We start from the raw sequence: 25,230 nt of genomic DNA on the forward strand, positions 1-25,230 counted from the left end.
CAATACAACATGTTATTTTTCATTTTGGTCATATTATTGAAAAAGCAAACCCTAAACTAGCGGTTAACTATTCAAATTTTCAACATGACCACATGGTGACAAACAGTAAATGCCATGGAAAAGTACTCTCCCGTTGGTTCAGTTTCTACATTCAACTATTAACTCTTTCTTTCTCTCACTAAAAAGCACAGGAGAATCCAATGTACATGAGCACATTCAGATGCTACTTGAAGCTTGCTGTGAATAAGACATCACACTGGTATAAACTGGCCACACTTACATTGTAAATACTTTTTTTGGATTACAACTCCCCGTCTCCCTTCACCACTGGCTTCACTGGCCAAGGCTGTCAACACAAGTGCGAGGCACACTTTCCCACCCTAACGAAAGCCCTGAGGATTGGTTGTCCCAACACACAACAGCTCCCAATGCTTTTGTCTTAATGAACAGCACTGCAAATGCAAGTGAGTCCTTCCAACATTTATAATCAAATAACAGGCCGTTCCTGTAGTATGTCCATTTATTTGGGATAGAGATGGGGATGTGGAAATTGGGAAATTCCTTTAAAAAGAGAAGATAATGATATTAACTACATCCATCATTTTTCAAGTGACGACAGGAATATATTCCAATTCCCTCAAGGATCTTGGATGGCATCCTGTACTGCACATATGGATTTGAAATCTTGAGTTAATTGCTCCATATGCACTTATGCTATTGCCACTTGTAACTGCTTTTCCAAAGATACCTTTTATAGGTAACTCTTGCACTGAATGACGGAGATCAGCTTTCCTGCCAATTGGGGCAGAACATGATGATATATCCAGCCCCTTTCTGCTAGCAAGTGAGGCTGCAATGAGGAATTGTTATGGGGGTCCTGCTTCTGATTGTTGCAGCCTCACTCCTTGGCAAGAGGGAGTTGAAAACATCCTGTTGACCCCTGGTCAACAGCAGAATGAGGCAGAATGACCTTGTGAGGCTGCTGGCTAATAAGGTAATAAGTTCTTTTGGAAGAAGTTAATGCCGGAAGATATTATTTAATTACATATCATAACTAAGAATGCAGTGAAGGGCATCAGCTCTTATTATTACATCCAAATAACGTGTGCAAATAAAAATCAATGTAATGTTCCACTTCATTTCATGTTAGCATCTTCACACATTTCCCACCACCTCTTCCAATAGCATTCAGACTTAAAATAGTAAATCAGACCTTGGCATTTAAACAATTGGGGTTGGATCCCAGGAAACATGTCTCCCATCATGCATTCTGTTTACAATGTCAATGTCATCTTCTGCTAGTGAAAAATCAAAGACCTAAGGGGAATGCAGATGAAGTTAGTAAATTACAGAGAAAAAACAATGCTGACAACTGCCTGTTTGCTTCAATGTCAGAAGCATCCCAACATGTTATTTTGGCTCAAGATTTTGTATCTAGAACAAATTGCAGGGCCTGGCCACAATGAATAGAATTCTTTTGTGAAATGGATTGTCTTACGAGACCACTTCTTGCCTGGGGTCTTTTTTTGTCAGAGTAGAGAGAACATTTGCCCGCTAACATACAACACTGCCATAGAAAACATGATGTTCTCCAAAACTTTAGACAGCAGCTTTAATCATCTCTACCTACTGGTTTTTCTGGAAGGGACTTACAGGATTTAACAAATATCTGGGACACACTTGTCTGCTTAATTTCTGTTCTAACACATACATTCGATAAAGCTTAACTGGTATGGATGAAAGCTTTCTATGACCATAGTGGTTGAAGCTTTCTCCACACCTGTAATTCCAAAACTCATTAATTTAGTCAACACTGGCATATACCCACTACCCTCCCTTCCCCAGCTCAGTGTAAATCACTATTACTGACCCAAGAGGGGAAAAAATTGTGCCAGAACACTGTAAAAGAGAAGAAAACAGAGGGGGAAAAACCCAAGACTGTTTCATCACAAGGAAGGAGAGTGATGAACTAATATAAAGATTGTTAGAGATTGTGGGCCAGAGGGGATTCCGGGCTGGCAGGTGAAACACTTTCCCTTTTCTTCTGGCCAGACAAAACAAGGCATCCCTCTTTGTAAATTACATTTTCTGAAAAGTGCATGTTCACCTCCTGGAACATACCAGCTGGCACGTAGGGCAGCTCAAATTGTTCCTGGGGGAGGAGAGACTCAGATGCAGCCAAGAAGGAGGCTTCTTCCCTAGAGTTTACTACATTTAAGCAATGGCACAGAAGCAAGGAGACCATAAAAAAGGAGTACATGACACATGGTGACAGGCCACTTCCTCCCCTTCCTCCCCCTTCCCTTGTGTTGGGAATTCCTGCAGGCTGCGTGCATGAACACAGGGAGGGCTAGCAACATCAGACATATAGCTTCTGAGCCCTGCACCTGGTATATTCTTGACAAATCTCTCAGTTCTTTTGCTGCAATAAATCCCTTCTCCCCCAAGACTACCTTGTTGTAATTTTTGCATAATTCAAAGAGGAATCAACATTAAAAATCTGTTGATTTTATGACTGAATTTATTAACTTGGTTTTTCACCAGCGCGAAGTTGTGCAAAACGCCTGGAAAAGGCCCATGCCCATTTTCAAATAAATAAACAGCAATGATTTGACTACTGATGGACTCCTCCTCCTAGAAATTGGTAATCAAAGCAGTCCTTCAAAAAGTTCCTTTTTTGGAACTGCAGCTCCCCTAACTAACTAGAATCCACTAACTAGCATGGCAATTGTATTCTAAACTGAAGAGCAACACACTCCCTAGTCTTCCCACAGTATGTTAACGTGGTTGTTTTTTTAGGAAGGAGTTAACAGTGTGGTGTATCCTGAAGGCACCAGAACTTGTCTGATTTTGGAAGCTAAGTAGGGAACTGGTTAGTATTTGTACAGGCAACCATCAATGAATACCAAGTGATGTGGGCTATATTTCAGAGAGAGGGACTGGCAATACCATCCCTGAGTATTCCTAAGAAACCCCTATGAAGCTAATGAGGTAGACATATGTTTATAAGTTACTTGAGGCAGCCTCAAAGTTTAATAATAATAATAATAATAATAATAATAATAATAATAATAATAATAATAATAATAATAATAATAATTTTATTTCTTACCCGCCTCTCCCCATGGCAGAATTAAGATATTGTGATGCTTGCTGAGAGATGAAGTGTTTCCACAATATTCTTCCTCACAATGCCTGACATAAATGCACATCTGTTTACTGCTTTGTACACTTCAGTAGAACATAATATCCCAAAATCTCTCTCCTGGAGAATTAGAGGCGAATGGGCTTTGCAGCAGTGTTAAGTTGGGATTCACTTCACATTTAGTGGCACTAAATCTCATTTGTTGATTTGTTGTCCATTGGCCTCATTTGAAAGGTACTTCTGGAACGCTTCACAGAATGTACTACCAAGCAAGTGTGAATAGAACTGCAACCTCAATTGTTCAGATGTTCTTCCTGAGTGTATGACCAACATCTTCCACCCTGAAGACCACACTAAACAAATGTTCTGCTTCTCTTTCTATACTCCTTTAATAAACTTCTCAAGTCTTGAACATTTAATAGATCTATGGCTTTGTGGCCAATACGTGGTGGCAATTCACTTAAAGAGGATTTCTTAAAATACTTTTAATAATATGGTCTTTAACTTTGCTTGTCTTATCACCAGTTGACATTTGCTTTGCCAGGTTTTCTGTTCTTGCCTATTTACCTTAGGTGGACAAGACTTAGGTGTACAAACCCTTTTGCGTTTTTTATAGCCTCCATTATTGCACCCACTTGGATATGTTTGGACCTGGTGTGCATTAGGGAAGTAAATCACTGAACAAAGGAAGGAAAGAAGGGAGGGAGGGAGGAAAGAAAAAACATTTTGTACTTTCCAAGGCCTATTGGGAAAAAAGGCACCCAGGTTTGTAGCCCTGTTATTTGCCTACTCAAATAAAAATTCTCCCAGTACCATCCAAAAAAACTCCTCCAACCCAAATTTCTAGCAATGTTTAGTTATACAACTAAAATCATTCACAAGCAAAACTATTTTATTTGCTGCGTTTTCTAAATACTAAACTGAAAATGTAACATTGCAGTGCCAAAAATCTGCAGAGTAAAGGAAAATGTGAGGAAAAATCCTTCAGGTTAGAGAGATAAAAATGTTTTTGTTTGCTTTTGCAAGGCTTAGCTGAACCTACCCCCATTTCCCTGTTATTTCTGTCTTTGGTACCAAATTTTCTGTTAAATAAGTAACAGCATGGAACACATCTACTTCACTAACTGATGCATACCTGTGTTTCAAAACAAAAACAGTTAAAATCCATATAGTCAGAAAAAATATAAAGAAATAACATGTTAGTTGATGAGGAAGATGCATAAACTAGGTACATTGAACAAATAAAAACTAAGAAAATGTGCAAAAATATGTATGAAAACCATTTAGGAGGAAAGCTGGTATGAAACAAGGAAGGTGGGATTCCACAAAATGTAACAAAATTAAGGTAAAGAGATGTTTGTGTGCATTGTACAGATTTTATCTAAGCTACTGATGTTCTATCTTGATATAATATCCAACAATCCTAAAGAAATGTGATCCTTCTGCATCTCCCATTTTATTTGCTTTCAATAACTCCTCATTTTGAAAGAGCTTCTCTCTTTAGGTATTAAGTGCAACTTTCTGGAGAGCTTTCTAATTATATCTTGAATATGGCAAGGCTATAGTCAATGTCCCACTGGTCAATTCTATAACTTTCATACTCAGTAATTTATTCCATCCAAAATATTGTCTCTGTTACTATCAGAACTCCCATTTGCACAATCAATATGTGTGCCAAAGTTTCCCATTTATTTGACATTTCATCTTTTGATTGCCTCTTTTATTTCTTCAAGTCAATATCGATCTTAAGAGTTCCGATACTCGGAGTAGCATCAAAGAGAGAACATTTCTCTTTTATATAGGTTTTATTGCTTGACCAAATAGCTTCTTCGTTGATCCCCACTATTTCACCAGACACCTGATGTACCACTGCATTTGTGTTCTTTTTCAGAATGAAGCACTCGAAAGCTGCTGCCTTTGAGGATACTGACCTGAGCATGTAAACTCCCATAATCTCTGTTCTTCCAATATGTTATTTTTGTGCAATTGACCCAATAACTATTTGTAAATAAAGAGTTTTCATTTACTCCTGTACATTTGCTGTTCAACTTTATCATATTCCCTGCTTTGAAAACCTCAGACATTTACACTATAATCCCTAAGGCGAGATAGGGAACTACCGGAGGTTTGGTATTGCATTTCTACATTCCAGATACACCAGGAGCTATCATTGTTCTGTCACTACTGCTGTTGAATTTGTTGCCATCTTTCACTTAAAATAAGATCTATTCGCTTTACTTGCAAGTAGATTTGTATTTCCAGGAAGCTTCCAAAAATTCTGACTACAAACTAAGTGCATGAGGAGACTGCACGCTATTTTATAGGAAGACAGCTCTTTCAAACCCTTGTGAAACCAAATGGTGCATGCATATTGTAGGTCACTGGGTGTTCAGTTTTGATCTAAGAAAGAGCTCATCCTAAGCTGGATGTTCCTTAGCCCCTGCTGGGTTGTCCCCAAAGGGAAACTTAGAAGGTAGCCTGTAGCCATTGTTATCACTGTCATTGTCTTCTTCAACTACTATTATTACTTCTATTTCAAAATTTGCCATTTTGGTAGTCAAGATGACTTACAAAGTCAGAACAGAAATATCCAAGAACCCATGTTCTGACTAATCTGCATTCCAGTTTAATAATTAAATAATAAGTGATAATTCACTCTCCCCTTCTTTTCAATAGTCTCGTTTGTCCAAAATTGTTCTTAAGTGCCTGACAAATTTAAAATCTTGTCCGACACAATCTCTGAATCTCTGCTTGTTCAGCTGATCTTATGTCTGGAAGAGATGCACATTCTAAAAAATGCCGTGTTAAAAGTTCTAGATCTTTGCCATCCACTTTTAGCCTCTAATGTCTCCCCATTTTACTCTGATGCATACAGCAATCACATTTTCTTCCTCTTTTTCTTTCAGGAAATAACTAATAGCATCAACATGAGCTTACACTGACTGCAGCCTATACTACCATGTCAGGCTTACTTCAAAGGACCAGTCTGAACGCAGATCAAAGACAGCTGCTCTCAAACACAATCTTTATTGAAGAATACATGACTTTGGAAAAGTCGAGAATGACCTAATGTTTACATACATCTAATTTTATCACTTCTGATGCAACGTAATATCACACGCAAATATCATCATCAAACCCCACCTTCTGGATCACATTTCCACCAAGGTTTCTATCCCCCCCACACTACAGCAATTATAATTGTTTATACTTTCACCCCTGAGTTCCCAGGCTCATTTTATCTTCTCCCGCCAGGTGCTCGCATGTTTATGTTATGAAGTCAGATTCAGGGCTTGGAAATTCAGCCCTGGGATCTGGCTGCATGACATGGCGCCCCCGTTTTCTTCGTCCTCCTCTTCGGTTCTTCTTTCACCATAGTCCTGAAACAAATCAAACAATAACTCTATGGGTCCATTTTGTCTAAAGTCCCCATATATTTTTTCAGCAAGCTGCGATGGAAGACTGGGTGTATTTTCCCTAAACTTTTTGGCAATGCCAATTGGAAAGTCACTTCATTGATAACACCCTGTATTCTGAATGGTCCAATATATTTGGGGCCCAGTTTTCTTGAAGGTAACCCCAATTTGATGTTTTGGGTACTTAACCACACTAGATCTCCTTTATCTAATTTATCGCCTTCCACCCTCTTTCTGTCTGCGAACGTTTTATACTTTTTGTGTGCTTCTTTTAACGATGCAGTCACTTGATTCCAACATTCCATCATTTGCGTTTTCCATTTCCCTGCCTCTGTTCCTTCATTTTCTGTCCACCTCGGCAATTGGGGTAAAGGTTGTATTTCATACCCGTAGACTACTTCAAAGGGGGTTTTATTTGTTGCTGAATGTATAGTTGAATTAAAGGCTAGTTCCGCAAACGCCAACCACCTAGACCAGTCATTTTGTCTCATGTTAGAGTACATTCGAAGGAACTGCCCAAGCGTTTGCTGAGTACGTTCTACTGCCCCGTTTGTCATGGGGTGAAAAGCAGAACTTAAACTCCTTTCTGCTCCCAGCATTTCCAAGAATTTTTCCCAAAATTTTGCTGTGAATTGTACTCCTCTGTCACTGACTACCCTACTTGGACATCCATGTAATTTGTAAATATGGTTTATGTACAATTCAGCTAGTTTCTCAGCCGATGGTAGTTTCGTCAGTGCTATAAAGTGGGCCTGTTTAGAAAACAGGTCTAATACTGTCCAAATATAACGATGTCCTTTGCTGACTGGCAGTTCTCCCACAAAGTCCATAGCTACACATTCCCAAGGCCTGGTAGGTTCCGCTACTGTCTGTAACAATCCCATAGGCTTCCCTCCTCCCGATTTATTTCTGGCACAATCATCACATTGGACAACATGATTCTTTATGTCCTTCCTCATTCCTGGCCACCAACAATGTTTTGCTATTGCCTTTGTTGTTTTGGTAATTCCTGTATGACCAGCGCTCTGGTTGTTGTGAAAACGATGCAGAATCTTAATCCTTAATATTGCTGGGATATACAGTTTCTTGTTTACAAACCAAAATCCCCCCTTCTGGTCCCCCTTTTCTGCGTTGGACGCGATCCATTGATCTCCTTTATAAGACTGTTTTAGTTCATTTCCCCAGTTATCTTCCCCGCCGAGTTCGACAAAAACCGTGTCCTCCTTTTGGGTTTGTGCTCTTGTCCTGACAGCTAAGCCCCATTGTTTGTCAGAGAATATTGTCCCCTCCTTTGCTGTGGTTAGGCCTTCGTGTTGAGGCATGCGTGAAAGAGCATCTGCCAAGACATTCTGTTTCCCTTGAAAAAACTTTAATTGGAAATCGAATCTGCTGAAGTATTGCGCCCATCTGATTTGTTTGGGGGACAATTTTCTAGGAGACTTTAAATACTGGAGATTCTTATGGTCAGACCAAATTTCGAATGGGATTCCGCTTCCTTCGAGGAAGTGTCGCCAGCATTCTAAGGCTTTTAATATGGCTAATGCCTCTTTTTCCCATATTGGCCAACTTTTTTCAGTTTCGCTGAACTTCCGTGACAAATATCCACAGGGTTTTAAGTTCCCATTTTGATCCTTTTGCAATAGCACTGCCCCGTACGCACAGTCTGAGGCATCGCAATGGATTATGAAAGGGCTCCTGATATCAGGGTGTTTTAGGATGGGTCCTTCAGTGAAGCATTCTTTTAAGGTCTCGAATGCCTTTTGGCATTCTGGCGTCCAACTCAGTTTGGCGCCGGGAGCTTTCACTTTTGCTGTCTCCCCTTTCCCTTTTGTTTTTAAAAGTTCTGTAAGGGGTGCGGTTATTTGTGCAAAGCCTTTTATGAAGGGTCTGTAAAAATTCGCAAACCCCAGAAATGATTGTAATTGCCTCCTTGTTTGAGGCACTCCCCATTCTTTCACATCTGCTACTTTAGCTGGATCCATAGCTAACCCTTCTGGAGACATCCGATATCCCAGAAAGTCAATTTGAGTTTTATTAAATTCACATTTGGACAGTTTTGCGTACAGCTTTGCTTCTCTTAGTCTCTGCAAAACTTCCCGGACCAATTTTACGTGCTTTTCCTTATCTTCAGAAATGATCAAGATATCATCAAGGAATATGAACACCCCTCTGTACAATAACGGGTGTAGTATTTCATTTATAAGCTGCATAAAGCAGCCGCTTCCATTTTTTAACCCGAAAGGCAAAATTTCGTATTCAAAATGGCCGAATGCGCAGGAAAATGCGGTTTTCCAAGTATCCTCCGGTTTGATCCTTAATTTATGATACGCTTCAATTAAATCCAGTTTAGTAAATATGCTCCCTTTCTTCAATACGGTAATTAAATCCTTGACTAAGGGCATAGGGTATTTATTGTCCTTGGTAATTGCGTTTAAATTTCGATAATCAATGCACAATCTTAGGGAATTGTCTTTCTTTCTCCTAAATAACACTGGAGCCCCGAGAGGAGAATTAGATGGCTTAATGAAGCCTCGAGCCAGGTTTTTATCAATGTATTTTCTCAATTCCTCCTTCTCTTGCACAGACATGGGATACACTTTTGGTTTTGGTAAGTCTGCTCCTGGGGTTATTTCAATCCCTACTTCTATGTTTCTTTTGGGAGGCAATTTACTGGCCTCTTTCTGATTGAAAACATCCGCAAAGTCTCTGTATTCAGGTGGCAATAGCTGTGGGTCTATTTCCCCTGCTTCGTCTTCCTCGTCCTCCTCTTCTGCAATTTTGCTTATCTCCCATTGCATCTGCTGTTCTTTAAATGCTAAGCTTTTTCCTCTCCAATCTACTTCAGGATTTGCTTGTTCGAGCCATGGTATCCCCAATATTACATGGTATGTGGCAATAGGGGCTATCACAAAGGATATTCTTCCTCCCCATTTGCCTATTTTGCATGGAACTCCCCGTAATTCCTTTGTAGATACTTCCCCAGCAGCGACTGATCCATCTAGCTGCGAAAATGCAATTGGGGAGTCAAGTGCCATCTGCTGGCATTTCAGCGCTCCTGCTAATTCTGGGGTTATAATGTTCCTAGAACACCCGCAGTCTACAAACGCCTTGCAGGTGGCCCGATTTTCTAGCCCCGAGAGGCAAATTGGTACTACTATCATGCGTTTGTCCCGACTCACCAATCTTTCCGACGATTCTGGGGCCTGCACCTCCTCCTCCGCACGCCTCCCGGTTGCTGGCTTGGGCTTTGGGGCTTTTGGCGGCTCCCCCTTCCGGGCCCAGCATTCCGCTGCTCGGTGGCCCGTCTTCCCACATACAAAGCATCCCGGTTTAGGTTTGTTGTCGTCTCCTCTGGAGGGAATCCCCGGCCTCCCTCCGGGTCTTTCTTGCTTCCTCGTTTCTCCTCGACCTCTCGCCACCGGTCTTTGCTGGCTGCTGCTGCTCCTGAAGCGCTTTACTTGGGCCAGGGTGGATTCGACGCGCCCCGCTAGTTGAATCCATCCCTGGAGCGTCTCGGGGTCGTCTCTGTGCGCTGCCCAACTGAAAATCTCGGGGCGTAGTCCCTCTTTAAATAGCTCCACTTTGGTTACTTCAGACCACTCCGGTACCCTTTCCGCGAGGTGGAGGAATTCCTCTGCGTACTCGGGCACCGTTTTGTCCCTCTGTTTTATTCCTTTCAGCTGGTCTCGAGCCCTCAATTGCTCTAGCCGGTCTCTGAACCGGTTCTCCAGTGCGGCGAGGAAGCGGGGCACTGACCTCAGGCATGGGTCGTGTCTGGCATGCAATTGCACATACCAGCTGGCCGCTCCTCGCTTTAGTGTGTTGCCGATGGCTCGAACCCTGCTTGCTTCGGAGGGAAATGTGTGTGCGTTGTCTTCCATGTATCCTCTAATGCTAATTAGAAAAAAGTTCAGTTCATCTGATTCCCCTCCGTATTCCAGCTTGAGATCTTCCCTTCTAGGCATCCATTCTGCAGCCCTTTGATTTTGTCTGGGCGGCATGGGGAAGGGTTGCATCAGGTTTCCTCGGGCGGCTCCTTGGAACACGCCGCGCCCCACTCCGGTGGTCATTCTGCGCGGCTCCTGGAAGTCTGCCGCCGCTGTCGGCTCTTCCGCCCATCCGCATACTGGCCTAGCTGTAGCCCCCTCATCTCGCCTTTCCTCGTCGTACGGCTCCTCCTCCTCCTCTTCCTGGACCCCCCGCTCCTCTCCGCCTTCGTCTGCGAATCCACTGGACCCGATCCCTGGCCCCAGTGGCCTTTCCACCCCGACGCCCATTCGGGGGGTTGGGAGCTCTGCTGGAGACGGCGGCCTCAGGGTCCCCAGGGCTCGCTGACGCTCCACTTCTCGCGCCATGCTGTCCCGGAACTGCAGCTCCTGCCAGTATTCCTCATCTCCCTCGTCCCTTGCCGCCACGGGGCTCTGCGTTGACGCCCGCTGGCCCCTCTGGCTCCAATCTCCTTCTTTGCTTGGTTCTCTCTCGGCGCCATATCGGCTGGCCTCCTTCTGGAGATTCTCTTCCAATAATGGCACCAATCTCCCCACGGTCTCCGACAACCTGGATAAATTAGTTTCCAGGATGGATAACCGCAGGGCCACGGTCTCCGGCATACTTCCTCCAGATCCCCAGCTGGTTTCTGCAGCCGCAGAGACGCCTCTTCCGAGCCTGGGAATTCTCTGGGTCACGCCGTTCGGCTTGGGGTACCCCGTAGAGGAAGCTATGGCTTGCAGCGTCTCTTCTCTCTTCGGCCGGGCCCCTTGCAAAGGCCTCTCTGCCTCATTTGGGCTTTGATCTTCTTCCTCGCTCATTATCACTTCACTGCGAATTCCGCAGGAGGGTGAGAAATGGGATTCTCGACTTTAATGTCAGGCTTACTTCAAAGGACCAGTCTGAACGCAGATCAAAGACAGCTGCTCTCAAACACAATCTTTATTGAAGAATACATGACTTTGGAAAAGTCGAGAATGACCTAATGTTTACATACATCTAATTTTATCACTTCTGATGCAACGTAATATCACACGCAAATATCATCATCAAACCCCACCTTCTGGATCACATTTCCACCAAGGTTTCTATCCCCCCCACACTACAGCAATTATAATTGTTTATACTTTCACCCCTGAGTTCCCAGGCTCATTTTATCTTCTCCCGCCAGGTGCTCGCATGTTTATGTTATGAAGTCAGATTCAGGGCTTGGAAATTCAGCCCTGGGATCTGGCTGCATGACACTACCATATGTACACTGTTTTCCTCCACACTTTCAACTTATTCTTACACCACTTGAAATAACAGTCAAGCTGCTATGGAATTGCTTCCCTAGGATTTTGGCTCCCTGCTATTTTTTGCAATGCTTTGTCACTGAGGCTCAGTTAACCAATTATGATTTCTAGAAAATTTTCAAGACTTGTGCCTATAAAAAGTTTTGGTTTGTACACGTTTTATGATGAAGGAGCTGATTCTATGTTCAGGAGCAGGTAAAATGATGTAAAACAAGGAAAAAACAAGACCCAAATTCTAGATATGAGATGCTATATGTACACTTGATATGAGTGAGTCATTCTTACCTGGCAGTTTTCCTGGATCCTCTCTGGTTTTGTGGACTTTGGTATAGTTACAATGCCATTCTAGAGGAAAATATATAAAACTGATAAATTATGACAATGAAAGGAAAAAATGAATGGAGGGAGATCAAGAAGAATAAATTAAGATGACCTCAACACAATCCAAGAGTTGAAATTAGTGTAACATCATGAATCATGGCCAGAGTGCTCTTGGGGAGTTACAAGTGTGATCTATATGTGTCCATTCCCTATCACTTGGAAAGAAGTTGACTGAACCCCCCCCCCCACCACCACCACCACCACCACCACCCCCCTTTGCACAAGTGATCTTTGCCATCAGGAGAAATTGTGATGGCAAACCTGCGTCTGCCTCACTTTAGGACAATGGTTCTCAACCTTTGGGCCTCCAGGTGTTTTGGACTTTAGCTCCCAGAAATCCCAGCCAGCTTACCAGCTGTTAGGAACTATGGGAGCTGAAGTCCAAAACACCTGGAGGCCCAAGGTTGGGAACCACTGCTTTAGGAGGAAATAAGAACATCAGTCAGCTGCTTCCTTAGCAATAGGGGAACAGACCAACATCAATCGCAGGGGCTGCTTTCTTGTAAGAGGTTGGGCCAGAATTTACTGCACAGGTTTGTAATAAATGTATGCATTCCTAACAGTTCTACCTTCATCCTTAAAATGATTAATCTGAAACTTCAAACTTGCCCTCGCAAATAACACAAGTTGGCAAACCTGTAAATCAGCCGGTGACAAGATCACACGATTAAATACTATTCTATATAAATAATCCCTGAGCATGAAAAACCCAGTGCTGGGAGAAAGAATTCTAACCTAATTTTCTCCCTGTATTACTTTTCTATGTGTATAAACATGTTTGGAGGTGGGAAACTATTCCATTATGTGACCCTCCATCTACAAGCGGAAGTGGTACAGCTGACACAGTTTAGAAGAATTAGGCAAAAAGAAGTCATACAAGAAGACTATAATGGCATCACAGGGCATTTTATATAAAATTCTAATGTTGAAATGATTTGCAAGTATAAGTATCCAGGTGAAGAAAGGGTAATATCATGCAGTTATTGCACATTAGCTTGTATGCACATCATTTCCAAATCACTCCATATCATAATGCTGCTGTGCCGGTGTCTTTCAGCAGCCAATAGTTCCATAAGCAAGGATGAATAACATGTGGTTGATAATCAACACAGAGGTGCATCTCAGTTTGGTGACTCATACTGTTTAAATAATTTGTTGGGTTGGCCACTGTAGCCCATCCCCATTCTACATGAATAGAAAGGAGAGAGTTCCCACATCTCGAACCTTCCTTCACTCATTTTTCCTTGTTTCTCTCTGGAAGGAACAACTATCTTCAGGTTAAAAGAGTTCCAGAAACAGTGTGCCATGAACACATCTACTTAACAATATTCAAAATATCAGGCCAGTTATTTCTACACATTTATGCTATTGAACTAAGTTGAAAAATATTGAAATTATTATCATCATCATCATCATCATCATTATTTATACCCTGCTTTATTTCTCCCGAAAGAGACTCAAAACGGCTTAACATAAAAGCATTAGCATACAATTTAGAATATACAAATATGCAAACATTAAAACAGAATTAAATATAAACAGTATTTTTAAAATTCCAAGTTAAAAACCATTAAAACATATTCAAAGTCAATGTTTGGTGCACTCACCATACCAAAAGCAACAAGAGATGGATGGGGGATATTTACAACCCTTGGTTTTATGTTAGTGGACAGGAAATGTGTTGTATTACAGACAAAGGCTTCAAACAATTATTTAATAGAGGTGGTTGCCACAATGCTGGCAAATTTAGAACTTACCTGTATACTCCAGCGGATACAAATTTGTGCAGGAGTTCTGGCATATTTCTTTGCAAGCTGAATTATGTTGGGATGACTAAGAGCTTCACCTTTAGCTAGTGGACAGTAGCCTTCAAAAACAATATTCCTTCTTCGGCAGTAATTCACTAATTCCTGAGGCCTTTGGAAAGGATGGTATTCAACCTTTTATAAATAAGAAGAAATTTTGAAGGTAAAAATCTTAACTGCATATAAGCAATACAACTGTTGCTACTGTTGGCAGAGGGTTGATATTTTTTTTAAAGGAAGGAGGGTACTAACTTGTTTTCGTCATTCAAAACAGCTGTCTTCCAGGTAAAAAACCTCAGATTATGCAAGGCAATAGGTTCAAACAGTGTTTCCAACCTTTTTTTTGGCCAGGGCCTACTTGACCAGGGACCACTTTGACCAGGGACCGCTCTTCAACATTAGTACCAAAGGAGTTACAAATCTGTTTTTGTTCAACTTTAGATTCGGTTTGGTTATTTGGGGTGCTGATTCAGAAAATTGGATTAGATAGACCACATCAGCTCTAGTTTCTGATACAGAACATATGCCATCCAGTAGTCGCTATCTGCTTGCCCACAGCAAACCATATTTAATAATCTAGACCTGATGTGGTCTATCCAATGCAATGGTCAGCTCTGTGGAATAGAGAAGAAATAAAATAAAATAAAATAAAATAAAGAGGAAGGAGGTTCGTAGACCAGATTGTCGTTCTCACGGACCATTCTTGGGAAACTGCCCACAGGTTGGGAACCACTGGATTCAAAGGAATTACTAAACAACTTGAAAAGAAGCCTTTTGAGGCTCTAGTAAGTAATGGGGTCTGGAAAATTCCTATACTTCCCCAAAAATCTCTTAACCAAGGGATACACTAAGGTTTCATGAGATTCTGGAAATTGCAGGAATTCCTATGGAAGTCAAGGTTTTGCCATTTATTGAGAACTCTCTGGCTGAGAATTTTAAATACATTTTTAAACTACAATGACAGTTAAAGTGGAATTATAATACTTTGTGTAGTATGAAAGGCCCCAGCTATTACAATGAGTTGCAACAATACAGCCTGAGAAAACATGAACTATCCTAGTGCGCTCTCTCTGTAAAACTGAAGCAAAAAAACTAAAGAAAATAAAAGCACAAGACAATTTCCGGATATAGCAATTTTCTGTACATGCATAAACCAACATAAATTCTCTGACAAAGCCAATTTTCAGAGAAAAACACACCCCCAAAGTATTTGGCCCTCGTGCTTCTTCCAATTAGCTAACCGTTTTGTATGCTTGTAATGATGATGCAGAAGAGGAAGACAAAGATGTATTAGTTTAACACAGTGACATCAACACTGGGAATGTGGAAAATTTCATCCACCCCAGGAGGATGAGGACCTGCTTCCTGTTTCTCATCCCTAGAACATGTTGTCTTTTCAGGCAACAATAGTCAGAAACAATAAGCTGGCGTCAGCTCAGTACCGACTTGGGGGGCGGGGGGAGGGGGGAACTTGCACACTTTAGGAGGCTTGGCTGAGTCAGCCTTAAAGCCACTGTGATCAAAAATGACAGGTTGGATGGGAGACAAGGTTCAAGCAGCAGACACATCCATCGCTTCTACCTTTGAAGTCTTCTGACCTCTCTTTGGCATTCCACATCATGAGTTTACAGTTTGGCAGCATGAGGTCACTGCTCTGTCCATTTTCTTTGCATTTCCAGGATTTACTAGGACTTAAATACTGATATTTTTCAGACTACAGCTCACAGAACTCTTCGGTTGTCATGGCCACAATGGCTGGGGAAACAAAGTTTTCCAATCTTCAAGATAGAGACCACTAAGGATGTGGGGAGAGGCAATAAGGCCAGGTGAATCAAATTCACTGAGCTTGAATACTAAAGAAATATCACTGAGGTTTTCTTTTTTACAGAATGAGACCAGCCCGAAATGAGCATTAGGTTAGTGTAACCCACCTCTAAGGAAAAGTTGCATTTGTTTGTAAGTTGGAACAGATACATTTTAAGTGTAACTCCAGATATATATATGTGTGTGTGTGTGTGTGTGTGTGTGTGTGTGTGTGTGTGTGTGTGTATATATATATATATATATATATATATATATATATATATATATATATATATGACTGGAGTTACATATAGCTTTGGACAGCATAGGGAAGGTTTAAGACCCCTGTGATATTTGTTTTGCTGTCTGTGCCCCTGTTCAGAAGATATCACCTCACTTTATGATTCTGTGATAATTGGATTTTGAAAAATTTGGCTTGTTGTGGAAACAAGGATTGGTACTAAAGGTTCAGTAGATATTCTTTCCCCCCTGATAACTCTTCTAGGGGTGAATTTCCCTTCTTAGGGGTAGATTTCTCTCTCTCCCTGTTGTCTCATCCCTGTTCTTAACTATGAGTCATTTGTAAGTCAGATGTTTGTAATGTGGGGACCGTCTGTATTTCTCCACACAAGTATGGAGATCCCTGACAAAACAGGCCATACCAAATACTATCCCTGAGATCTAGCATCTGAATGTATTCTGTCTTGAAATATGGAGCTTTTATTTAGTTATCACACCTGATAATTTCCAGACCTATAATCTATGTTTTTATCTAATTCTTTTCCAACACTGTCTAAGTTTGTGGTATTGAAACCCACAGGTTCACAATTAATTGATGTATCAATTTGATTTGGAAGTGGTTTTCTTATAGCACATAGTATTTTGTATAGCGTACAGAAACAGGTTTTCAAGCGGCAGATGCATCCATCTCTTCAATCTTTGAAGCTTCCTGACCTCTCTGTGGCACCCTGTTTACAAATTTACAGTTTGCAGATTATGAGAAGCGCCACTCCTTTACCCATTAACAGTAGAGTACAATTATGTTCAGAGGTCCAACCACATAAAGATCCGGTATTCCCTTTTCTGGCACATTCTTTACATTTGAATATTTGAATAGCTTTATTGTCATTGTACAATGAAATTAAATGCTTTCAATGTGTTGTCGAAGGCTTTAAATGCTTTCCCCAGCACGCATCACAAAAACAACACATCCATCCCTCCACACTTCAATCACCACCGCACAGCCCCCAATGCCACATCAATACAGTATGTTCCTGTAACTGATAATTTTGGTATAACAGTGGCAAGTATACAATCACTGGAACAGCGCTTTTTTTTTTTTTACTGCAACCAAAGGTAAGGCGTTAACTCATCCACAGCTGACATCTACACTTCAGACTCAGTATCCTTGTGATTGTTCACATCTTCACACCAAAGAGACTCTGAAGGTCTTGGCCACTCTCTTGTGTATGTGCCTTCATGCTGCCTGTTGACTTATGTTAACATCATAAATTTCACTGGGGTTTTCTTGGGCAGAGAATACTTAGGTGATTTTGCCATTTCTTTCCTCTGAAATATAGTCTACATTACCTCGTATTGACTGGCAATTCTCCATCCAAGTACTAACCAGAGCTGACCCCGTTAGCTGCCAGGATCTGGTACCTTTGTGGTACTTAAGCTTCATCAACTCTCGCAGTCACCACTGTCATGTGAAATTCCAGAGGCAAGGAGTGTGTTTACAGAATCCCAAAGATTGACACAAAACCTGCCACCAAATTATACTCCAACATCCCATTAAAGTACAAGTTCGGTAACACTACTTTCCTGATAAAAGCCTTGTATACATAACAAACTCACCTGATTTACATGTGGGGTTATTTGACAGTCTTCTTTCAGCTGCTCCAAATGATCAATGAGAAAGTTACTTACTCCAATAGAGCGGCATAAACCTTGACAAAGACAAAAAGGCAATGCATTTGTAACATTCTGCAAAAAAATTAAAACATTGCACAGATTTTTAACCCATGTGAGATATAACAGGAGCCCCCCCAGTGGCTCAACGGGCTGCTGAACTTCCTGACCAAAAGATTGGCGGTTCCAATCCGGGAAGTGGGGTAAGCTCCCGTTGTTAGTCCCAGCTTCTGCCAACCTAGCAGCTCAAAAACATAGATGTGAGTAGACCAACAGGTAGCACTCTGGTGGGAAGGTAACAGCGCTCCATGCAGTCATGCCAGCCACCTTGACCTTGGAGGTGTCTACAGACAACGCCGGCTCTTGGGCTTAGAAATTAAGATGAGCACTAACCCTCAGAGTCGGACACAGCCAGACTTAAGGTCTGGGGAAAATCCCTAAGCTGTGACACCCTCAAAGTGAAGTGGAAGGGAAGTCAGGTGGCCTGACTAAAAGAAAAGTTGCATGTGCCCTACAGTCAGATCTAAAGGGTATTAGACATGGGTTCAAATTTCAGCTCTGCCACTTATTCAGCAAGAAAGGATTCATACATTGTGATTGTTTTTAACTCTAGTGTAAAAAAGAAAAATGCATGTTACCAACAACACCCTTAACTGCATTAAATATGGAAAGAAAGGTGCAGCTATCTATACGTATTTCAGAAAAAAATCCTGAGAATTTAAACACAAAGCGTCCATAGAGGATTGTTGGCATCCTATAAGTATTTTGCTATTTAAATTCAAGCATCCTTGTGTACATCCATTTAAGTAGTCAAGTGTGTCTTTGGCTGTGTTTCAGCAACCCTGGCCAAGCCTACCCTTCTCATCTTTGGTCTCAGATTATCCCTCTCTCTTATGAGATATGAAAACCTTGTGTTTTCTTCTACAGTGTCAAGGTAGGCAGAGTTATACAAATAAATGTATTTCCAGGAATAATAAACTCTTCATCAAGTTACAAGCATGGGTGGCAGGGAGAAATTACATATGCACCTATTTCTGTTTACCAACAATGTAAGGGAGAACAGGGGGCTGCTTGGATGGAGAAGAGAAAAACAGAACATCCAGTTTGACAGCGTTATCAAAGAGTCTCAACCAAACAAGATCATTTCAGGAAGCAGTTTTATAATCTAAACACACCGGGGATTCCCTTGTGGATTCAAGCTCCAGGCAAAATTCTGGGAAAAGCTGATGCGGTGCAAGCAAAGAACAATTGGACTTCACTGGTTGAAAAGGAGGAAATGGTGTTCTGGACAGCCTGCCAAAGAAAAGTAGAACATTGGTGGCAGACTAATAGGGTGTGAGTAAGAAAACACTGGGACAAACAGTCCAAAAGTACTTCTAGCTACTTGCAGATTACTATTGCAACAAAAATGTTCTGACATGATTATTTTTAAAAATGCTGAAATTATGCTTAAGCAGTGAGGAATGAGGAGTACATAATGTGCATGATTATGATCGATTTTTACATTTGTCATATTGCCAGCCATCAATATGTCATCATAATTTCCAAAAATATGAAAATAAAAATGTAAACTTGACCTATAATAGAAGAGAGTGTGTATCCCTCATTTGCTCAAGTTGCCTCTTCTAATAGGCAGTAATTAATCCTCTAAAAAGAATGAGGGTTGGGGTGCTGTGGTGGATTGAGCTTTGGGCTATGGCTCTGGGGACAAGGATCTAAATCCCTGCTTAGTTCTAGAAACCCACATGATAATTTTAGGCAAATCACACTATCTCAGGCAAAAGTAAAGCCCCTCTGAACAAATCTTGCCAGGAAAACTCTTGCTAGAGTCAACATAAATTGCAAGCAACTTGAAAGCACACAAGAAAAAAAAAAACTATAAAAGCATCTTGTTTTACTGCATTCTGGAAGGATGTCCACACTCTGGATCTTGTGAATTTCTGCTTGAAAAAAGTAACCTCTCCAGAAATGTAAGAACATGGAAAAAAAAATCTATGAATGGTGATTAGCCATAAGAAGAACATTTCAGCAGCACCATTTTTCAACCAGATTCAGCAGGCAACAGAAAAAGTGAAAGCAACAACCATCACACCCAGGTTGAAGGTTTCCCCAATGTATCACATCACCAGCCATTGCTGGTGAACAAGTCTAATTCAAGAGGAACTTATTGGGTTCTTATGAATGTCCACAACAAGAGTGTGCATCCGTAATGACTCTTTATTCATCATCACTTCTGCCCATAATGGCTCATTGTAAAAGAATACTTTTTTAGTATTTTTTAAAAAAAGCAATGTATTTTATTTTGCAAACAAACAATATTCAGATATTTGCAACAACATACATTATGTCACCAGAAGCTGGCCTCATACCACATGTCCAAAGCAAATTACAACATCCTCTTCCCATTCATCAATATTTACTATTACAATACTATTATGTTGTTTGTTTTATTTAAACATTCACTAAGTTAAAACAGCATTTAAAAACAGCAAAATATAAAAAAGCCCAATCCTTGCTGCTACTCCCTACCCATTAAAATATCTTCTAGTAGCAACCAATTTATGGCCAATGGAAGGAGCTCATAAAGCAGTAGTTCTCAACCTATGGATCCCCAGGTGGTTTGGCCCATAACTCCCAGAAATCCTAGTCAATTGACCAGATGTTAGGATTTCTGGGAGTTGAAGGCCAAAACATCTGGGGACCCACAGGTTGGGAATCACTGTCATAAAGGGAGGCAGTTCCACAGCTTGTGAACAGCCACCAAGGAAGCTATTCCTTATGCAGTCCAAGCAAATGTGCCTGTTAAGAAGGGTCAAGAGAACGTTCTCCCCTGAAGATCTCAAAAAGTCAGAACATTTCACAGTAGAAGACATATTTCAGATAATCTGGACTCAAAGGATATTATGCTGCATCTTATTGTTCCAGTATCCAAAACAAGTCCCAGTTTTAAACATAATAGTTATATTTCTATCTACCTAGTCACACTTGTCAGTGTAATCACACAGTAATGTACAACGACATCTGCCTTCAGCAGGAGGTGGCTTGGGGGAATGAATCAAACCAAACCTTTAGCTGCAAAATGTGCAGGTTGCATATTAATAGTTTTTCTAAACTTTTCAGAGCCACTCTATATTAATTCCTTAACAAAAGAGTCACCTCACAGTGGAAGATAATTATGGTTATCACCACCTTTTAATACTAGAAACCAGGTTGGATTCCAATCATGTGAAATCCCTTCAACATTGACACCATATGAAGACGCTATCAAAATTGATTTTGAAGCTCCGTTCAGTGAATTAGTCCAGTTAATTCACAGTTTGAAAGAGGAAACTTTCTGGATCACATCTCAGCCACTTTGTTCAACAGTTTACCATGACCTGTAATGCTCACTGTCTCTAATCATAAGGCACTTTGGACTACTGTATGATGGAGGTTCTAGCAGGGGAGCGCAGCTATTGTATACCCGGGACCGAAGACTGGAGACCTCGGTACACTCCTTCTATACCTGGGACGTCGTCCTCTTCCACCGAGCGCGCAGCTTCGGGAGGGACGCACATGGAGCGGTGAGGGAGGAAGGGGACACCCGCCTAGCCAGCCAGATCAGCTGAATCAACCCTGGTGATCAATGGGGTGACAGATGTCGCAGCCAGATCGCCCTCACATCGCCGGAGATGCTTTTATCTAGTTTTTAACATGACTGATATTTTATATTGGCTTTTTACTGGTTATATTTTGCAAGCTCTGTTTTATACTCCAGGCACCGTGGTTTTAACTGTGGAAGTTTACAGGGTTTCTACAGATGCTTGGTTGATATTTTTACATATATGTTTTTTAAATGACTGATTTTATACATTGGCATTTTACCGGTAATTGTGCAGTCCCCAGCACATGTTGCACTTGTGCTGCTGCACCACACAATGTATAGTTTGCATGTTCTGTTTTATCCTGCTTGCATCCTACTTTTAAGTGTTGAATTTTACAGTGTTTTGTACAGACGTTTGTTTGATGTTGTTTCTGTAAATGCATATGACCATTGGTTGGAGCATTAATAAATTGATTGGATTTACTGTATGATGGGCCTAAGATTAACAACATTTCACAAACAAAGACTAACGTTTCCAATGCACATCCGCACAGGAAATTTGAAGGAGCCAGCAGAGTTTCCAGAACACTGTGGTAAGACAAGCTTAGCAGTCTCTTATTTGTGGAAAGGTATAAACAAAAGTGACACAAGTTAATCTGGAAAATACAGCATGGAAAGTACAGGAGTGATTATTAACATACTAATGAGCTGGCGTATAGCCACTCAATGTGTGGAATCACCATTGATTTGTCTTGTCACAGGGGCCCAACATAAATGGAACAGCAAAGAGAGATAGAACTCCTTGTTCACCTCCAGCAGCTGCCTTGTCAAGCCAAGCAAGTTTGCATAATTTCCATTAATGCTAATAAGACTCGGGTGTATAATGAGGTGGAAATCTACCTTCATCCAGGATTTAAATATAAATTTGTATTAACATAAACAAAACATTTGCAATTCAGATGCATCATACTTTGCATACTAGAAGAGGAGCAGCAACATGGCAATGCATCCATTTTGCTTTTTATATCCAAATTACTCAAATGCACACAAAAAATCAGAAACATATGGTGCTGTAAAATGTCTAAACCCTGCTTAGTCAGTGGGGCTAAATTCTACATTAGCTCAAGCTAGGCATGTTCTGTCCCCACACTAGTTATTTATTTGGAAGGTGTCTATGAGGCAGGGAACTGATCGAATGCTACACATTTGAAGTAAAAACAATTTATTAAATAACAGATCTCAAACTTCCTCTCCTCAAGAGTTTTACTGCCAGTCTTTGTGAGGGTACTTAAAGTCCTTAACGCACAACCACGGTCCTGACTGGATGTTACGTTAATATACCTTCAATTGGATCTCAGTCTGTTATATCTTCAATGTGGCTTTACTTTTATATAGCTTTGATGTAACTTGTATGACTTGTGTGGCTTTGACGTGACATTCTATGTTGTGGTTCTTCCACCTTCCTTACTCTTTACCTTCCAATACCACACTGCCTGACTCCATAAGGAGTAGAAAGGCCTTGGCTAAAGCTCCACCCTTGAGAGGGGTTTTAAAGGGACAAGGCGAAGGAGGTTTCAAATATAAGGAGGAAGAGGCTATCTAGACTAACCCCACAAACTATACATAAAATACATATCTTTTCTAACTAAATGAGGGCTTAGGAGGAGTAAATAGTGAGGCACGACAAGACATATTGAAATGAATGGGCTTGTCATACATAGTATTAGGTCCCACTGATTTCAAAGGTCCTGCTCTAAGTAAGGATGATGATGATGATAAAAATAATAATAAAACAAGCAGTCAAAGAAGAAGAACATGCCCTGGCAGAATATGTAAAGTAAAGTGAAGAACCTGCTTTTATTGAAGTAAAAAATCAGAAACTCCTCAAAGCACAGCAGACAAAAATTAAGTACAAGAAAACTGCATTACAAACTAGAGCTGACAGCTGGCACAACAAAACACTACATGGAAAGTTCCTTGACAAAATTGAAGGAAAAGCTGATAAGGAGAAGACCTGGCTGTGGCTCACGAATGGGACACTGAAGAAGGAGACAGAAGGCCTGATCCTTGCAGCCCAGGAGCAAGCCGTCAGAACAAATGCAAGGCCAAAATCAAAAAATCAGCTGAAGACCCAAAATGCAGACTGTGCAAGGAAGCTGACGAAACCATTGATCATATCCTCAGCTGCTGTAAGAAAATCGCACAGACTACAAACAGAGGCACAACTATGTGGCCCAAATGATTAATTGGAACTTATGCCTCAAGTACCACCTCCCAGCAGTAAAGAACTGGTGGGATCACAAACCTGCAAAGGTAATGGAAAATGAACATGCAAAGATACTGTGGGACTTTCGAATCCAGACTGACAAAGTTCTGGAACACAACACACCAGACCTCACAGTTGTGGAAAAGAAAAAGGTTTGGATTATTTATTTATTTCGTGTCAAAAGCATTGCATAACAAATACATTTTAAAATGATGAAAAAAAAGAAATCACAAGCAACTAAATAGTTTTAGACCGAAAACGGGCAACAGCAACCGCATTGTCCGTAGCTTTAAACAACTCCTCCTCCGTGCATGAGGCAGGACATTGTGGGCAAGCATACATATGCGGAGTTGTTTGTTCTGCTCCACAGTCACACAAGGTGGAGGATTCCTCCAGGTAGTGCCTCCTTGCCAAGTTGTCTTTAGATCTGCCCACTCCACTTCTGAGTCTGTTCAGGGACTTCCAAGTTGCCCATTCTTGGTTTGACCCTGGAGGAAGACCCTCATGGATTATTGATTATCGATGTCGCCATATCAGGTGACAGTCGAATTGATGAAAAACAACAGGAAAAACTCAGCCGCTATCAGGACCTCAAGATCGAACTTCAAAGACTCTGGCAGAAACCAGTACAGGTGGTCCCGGTGGTGATGGGCACACTGGGTGCTGTGCCAAAAGATCTCAGCCGGCATTTGGAAACAATAGACATTGACAAAATTACGATCTGCCAATTGCAAAAGGCCACCCTACTAGGATCTGCACGGATCATCCAAAAATACACCACACAGTCCTAAACACTTGGGAAGTGTTCGGCTTGTGATTTTGTGATACGAAATCCAGCATGTCTATCTTGTTTGCTGTGTCATACTGTGTTGTTGTGTCAATAATAATAATAATAATAATAATAATAATAACAACAATACATTCTATTTATTACCCGCCTCTCCTGATGGCTCAAGACAGGGTACAACAAAGTCAAAAACATATGAACATAAGATATATACAATAAATTATATAGATAAAAACACAACAATATAAAAACCTGTACTAAAAACAGATACAAAATTGACATATAGTATTAATAGAATGTAAATCAGAACTCATGTTTGAAAGTTGACCGAGTGGGCCTGCCGGAAGAGATGGATATTCAATTTCATTTTAAATTCCGTCAGCTTGTTTAGCTGTCAGATCTCTTCGAATAGGTCATTGCACAGTCATGAGGCAGCTGATGAAAAGGTACTCTGGGTGACAGTTGTCAGTTGGGTTCTGGTTGGTTGGAAGAAGTGTTTGCCAGAGGATCCAAAAGGGCCAATTGTGCTGGAAAAGGAGATCCTATAGGTAACCTGGACCCAAACCATGTAGGGCTTTAAAGATCAAAAGCAACACCTTGTACTTTGCCCGGAAATTATTGGCAACCAGTGGAGTACTTCAACATGGGTGTAATATGCTCACTCTTATTTGTTTTTCTAACTAGTCTGGCTGCCATGTTTTGAGCGAATTGTGGAGTTTCCGAACTTGGTACACTGCATTGCAAAAATCCAACCTTGAGGTTACCAATATATGCACTACCAAGTAGTACTAACATTGTATTTAGTCCCCAAGCATAAATAGGGAAGTCACCTTCTTTGTATCTACCTCATC

General features: G+C 41.0%; 1 protein-coding gene across 4 annotated transcripts in view; it reads right to left on the minus strand.

Annotated features, from left to right (window-relative positions):
* LOC100557814 (uncharacterized oxidoreductase ZK1290.5) overlaps positions 1-25,230 on the minus strand; it is a 106,723-nt gene that overhangs the window by 23,017 nt on the left and 58,476 nt on the right. For 2 of the 4 annotated variants that reach the window (XM_062979524.1, XM_062979525.1), the window contains exons 4-7: positions 17,690-17,781; positions 13,982-14,164; positions 12,129-12,188; positions 6,148-6,525 (exon numbers count right to left, since the gene is read on the minus strand). In XM_062979524.1, coding sequence (XP_062835594.1) covers positions 6,418-6,525; positions 12,129-12,188; positions 13,982-14,164; positions 17,690-17,781 — 443 coding nt within the window. In that variant the 3' untranslated portion in view covers positions 6,148-6,417. Of the gene's footprint in view, positions 1-1,213; positions 1,318-6,147; positions 6,526-12,128; positions 12,189-13,981; positions 14,165-17,689; positions 17,782-25,230 lie in introns of those variants that run through there. The other 2 variants (XM_008109144.3, XM_008109143.3) reach the window with 2 other exon arrangements.

The sequence above is a fragment of the Anolis carolinensis genome, chromosome 4 (genome assembly GCF_035594765.1).
Source record: "Anolis carolinensis isolate JA03-04 chromosome 4, rAnoCar3.1.pri, whole genome shotgun sequence".
Taxonomy (NCBI): Eukaryota; Metazoa; Chordata; class Lepidosauria; order Squamata; family Dactyloidae; genus Anolis; species Anolis carolinensis.